The 2,842-nt window shown below is 30.3% G+C and overlaps 1 protein-coding gene across 1 annotated transcript in view; it reads right to left on the bottom strand.

The window, feature by feature from the left end:
• LOC106468354 (neutral ceramidase-like) overlaps positions 1–2,842 on the bottom strand; it is a 44,362-nt gene that overhangs the window by 18,927 nt on the left and 22,593 nt on the right. The window contains exon 7 of the mRNA XM_013928772.2: positions 1,535–1,657. Within this exon, the coding sequence (XP_013784226.1) occupies positions 1,535–1,657 (123 nt within the window). The remainder of the gene's footprint in view (positions 1–1,534; positions 1,658–2,842) is intronic.

Below are 2,842 nucleotides of genomic sequence, written 5' to 3'. Positions count from 1 at the left end.
GTCTGTTTATTGTTGAAATTTATCGCCAACAAGTCACAGACACCTACTGTAAAGAATCACAGCCTTACAAAAAACCCATACAACCAATGCACAATTTTTTAACAGTAACAAGTTTGAGAGTAATTTCATTGATAATGAAATGTTAACTACACTGGCTACCACAAAGTTTTAAAGTTTGGTGAAATGAAGAAACAAATAAGTTAGTTTATCTAAAGCAAAGAAATTAGATGCATGTTCAAGTCTATTGTGAGAATAAGTTATTGTTTTTTCATTTTAAGGATGTAATACCCAAGAATAAAAAAAATCTCATCATCTACAAATTTATTTACATATTCTATAGCGAGCTCCTTGTGTAGAAGAAGATGTGAATTCTACTTCTACTAGGCTAGTTCTCACATGCTATAACACATTCCTGAGAAATTTCAGAAATAATTAAGCAATAATGATAACTGTGATATTTACTCATGTTGAAGATCATGAGCAAATGAGGATTTGTGAAAGCTTTGAAGCAGTTGATACAACTACTCATTTCATCCTTTCAAAACTAGTATAGACATATTCAGATAACTACTTAAAAATTTTGCACTGGTGTTCTGCACATAGTGAACAACATTGTTGTAAAGCAGGTGTGAAAAGATCCTAAGCATGTACTAACCAACTTGCTTAGATAAATGTTACATAATACAATTCTTATTCTCTAATCGTAAACTTGGTTGTTCTGTTTCTATGTCATACCCTCCTGTAGTGAGATCACCTCATTCCAAAGAGTGATAGAGATTATTTAATTTAAAATGTATTTTGTGTTTCTCTCCCTTAAGTATGTTTATTTAGAATGATATTTGACACAAGTAATCTAAGGACTGTGAGATACCACACTGGAACCTTGATCTGACATGAATGGGATAGCCACATTTAGAATGATTGTTGACACAAGTAATCTAAGGACTGTGAGATACCACACTGGAACCTTGATCTGACATGAATGGGATAGCCACATGATATTCTCTTTTACTCCATAAATTTCTCTTTTGATTCCTGTCTTTGTCTCATGTACAGATTTTGAAATCTTCTGTATGCCCTACACCAAGTAGACTTAAAATGCAAATTCAAAGCAAGCTAGTAAGTTGGAGATTTACATCTTGCACTTTACTGTGAATAAAAATTGTTTATCTATCGTTTTTACTTGTACTTCCTTTGTTTTCTGTGGTCATTAATCTTATTCTCTACATAAAAAATATCTGTAACCTGCATATTTTGAAGATAGTTTATTCATATCTGTAGGACACCAGTGTGCTTGAATACCATAACCAACAACTGCAAAACTAAAGCAAACATTATATCAACTAAATCCAACAATACCAATTTCAGTCAGAATATTTTTTCTTCTGTATTAACAAATGATTGCATTTAAGTATTTACACATCAAAAATATCTTTAATATCCTTATCAAAACTGATTTGTTTCAAGCCATTACAATTCTGAGCAGTTAATTTCCTTTTATGAAGAACACTTGCAACTTTTAGGCTTACAATACCTTTCCATCACAGGTGCTGGAAGATGTATCACAAGGAAGCCCAGTATCAATACATCTTGGACCAAGGATGTTTGGCGTCACATCACCTTCATTGCTTTGTGCAAAAGCAGCAACAAATGGTCCCTTGCAAACAAATATAAAACACAAAAATTGAAATCAGATGGTTGATAAGTCACTTCTGAGGAAAAGTATCAAAATTATACCATAAAAAAAGGTCAGATTCTTTAAAAATTAGTTATTGTAATATGATCATTACTGTGCTTAAAATTCCTCATAACTTAGAAAAAAATCAATGTATAAATTTATTTATTTATTAGAGAGATTCAAAATATGCAGTGATTAAAACATCTGGAATAAAAAAAATGTTTGGCAGTGGAAAAATACAGACAAAAAGGTTTGGAACATCATTTGGTAACTTTCAACATATGCATATGAACATACTTTCAAAGTGGGAAAAAATGCTAAAACTTACTTCCAGAAAAAATAATGAAATACAAACTCTGTCAAATCAATTTTTACCTATGCACATATTCACACACACACAATTGAAAATGTACTTTGAATGATAATATACAAAAAAAATTTTATCTGAAAAATTCTGAAAAGTTTTTTAGCCTCATCTCAGTCAATTCAGCATCTTGGATGTATTCATTGTAAGTTTATGTTATATGTACTCAGGATTTCCTTTTAGTCTAAAATTGTCCATATTAATTGCCATCTATTTGTGTTTGGTGATGTTTTAGGATTGACTTATTTTTCTCATATAAATTACTATGTGTTTGAAGATGACGAACACATTTGGTAAATGTTAAGAATTATGTTATAATGATGACTTTATTATGTTCAATTATTTAAGGTTATACTCTACTCTTTCTCTGTCTGCATTATGCATATAAATAACTTCTCAAATTATTCACTAATACCGATTAAATGACAGAAAGAGGCCCAAGAACGATTTATGATAATAAATCAAAGGTCAAGTATCCAACAAAACTAAATGTCCTTAGTAAAAAGTTAGAACAGCAGAATGAAACATCTTCCATCATAAAATCCTGGTCTTAATACTAGAACAGAACATTAGTATGCTTTGTTTTTTTTCTTAATCAAGGTCTCTTTAATTCTTACAGTTTGCTTATCTCCTGTACTACTGAATATCTTAAACTAGCCATGTTTCAGGAACAAAATAAATCATGTTATTCTATACTGTGAACATACTGAAGTCCTTCATGTGATGTTAAGAGTCACTAGACTTTAATGATTACTATAAAATTTTTGATAATACTTAAGCAAACAAATATTAGAGAAAGA

The sequence above is a fragment of the Limulus polyphemus genome, unplaced genomic scaffold, assembly GCF_000517525.1.
Source record: "Limulus polyphemus unplaced genomic scaffold, Limulus_polyphemus-2.1.2 Scaffold2977, whole genome shotgun sequence".
Taxonomy (NCBI): domain Eukaryota; kingdom Metazoa; phylum Arthropoda; class Merostomata; order Xiphosura; family Limulidae; genus Limulus; species Limulus polyphemus.
Note: the sequence above shows the minus strand (reverse complement) of the source record. Positions and strands in the feature narration are given on the sequence as shown.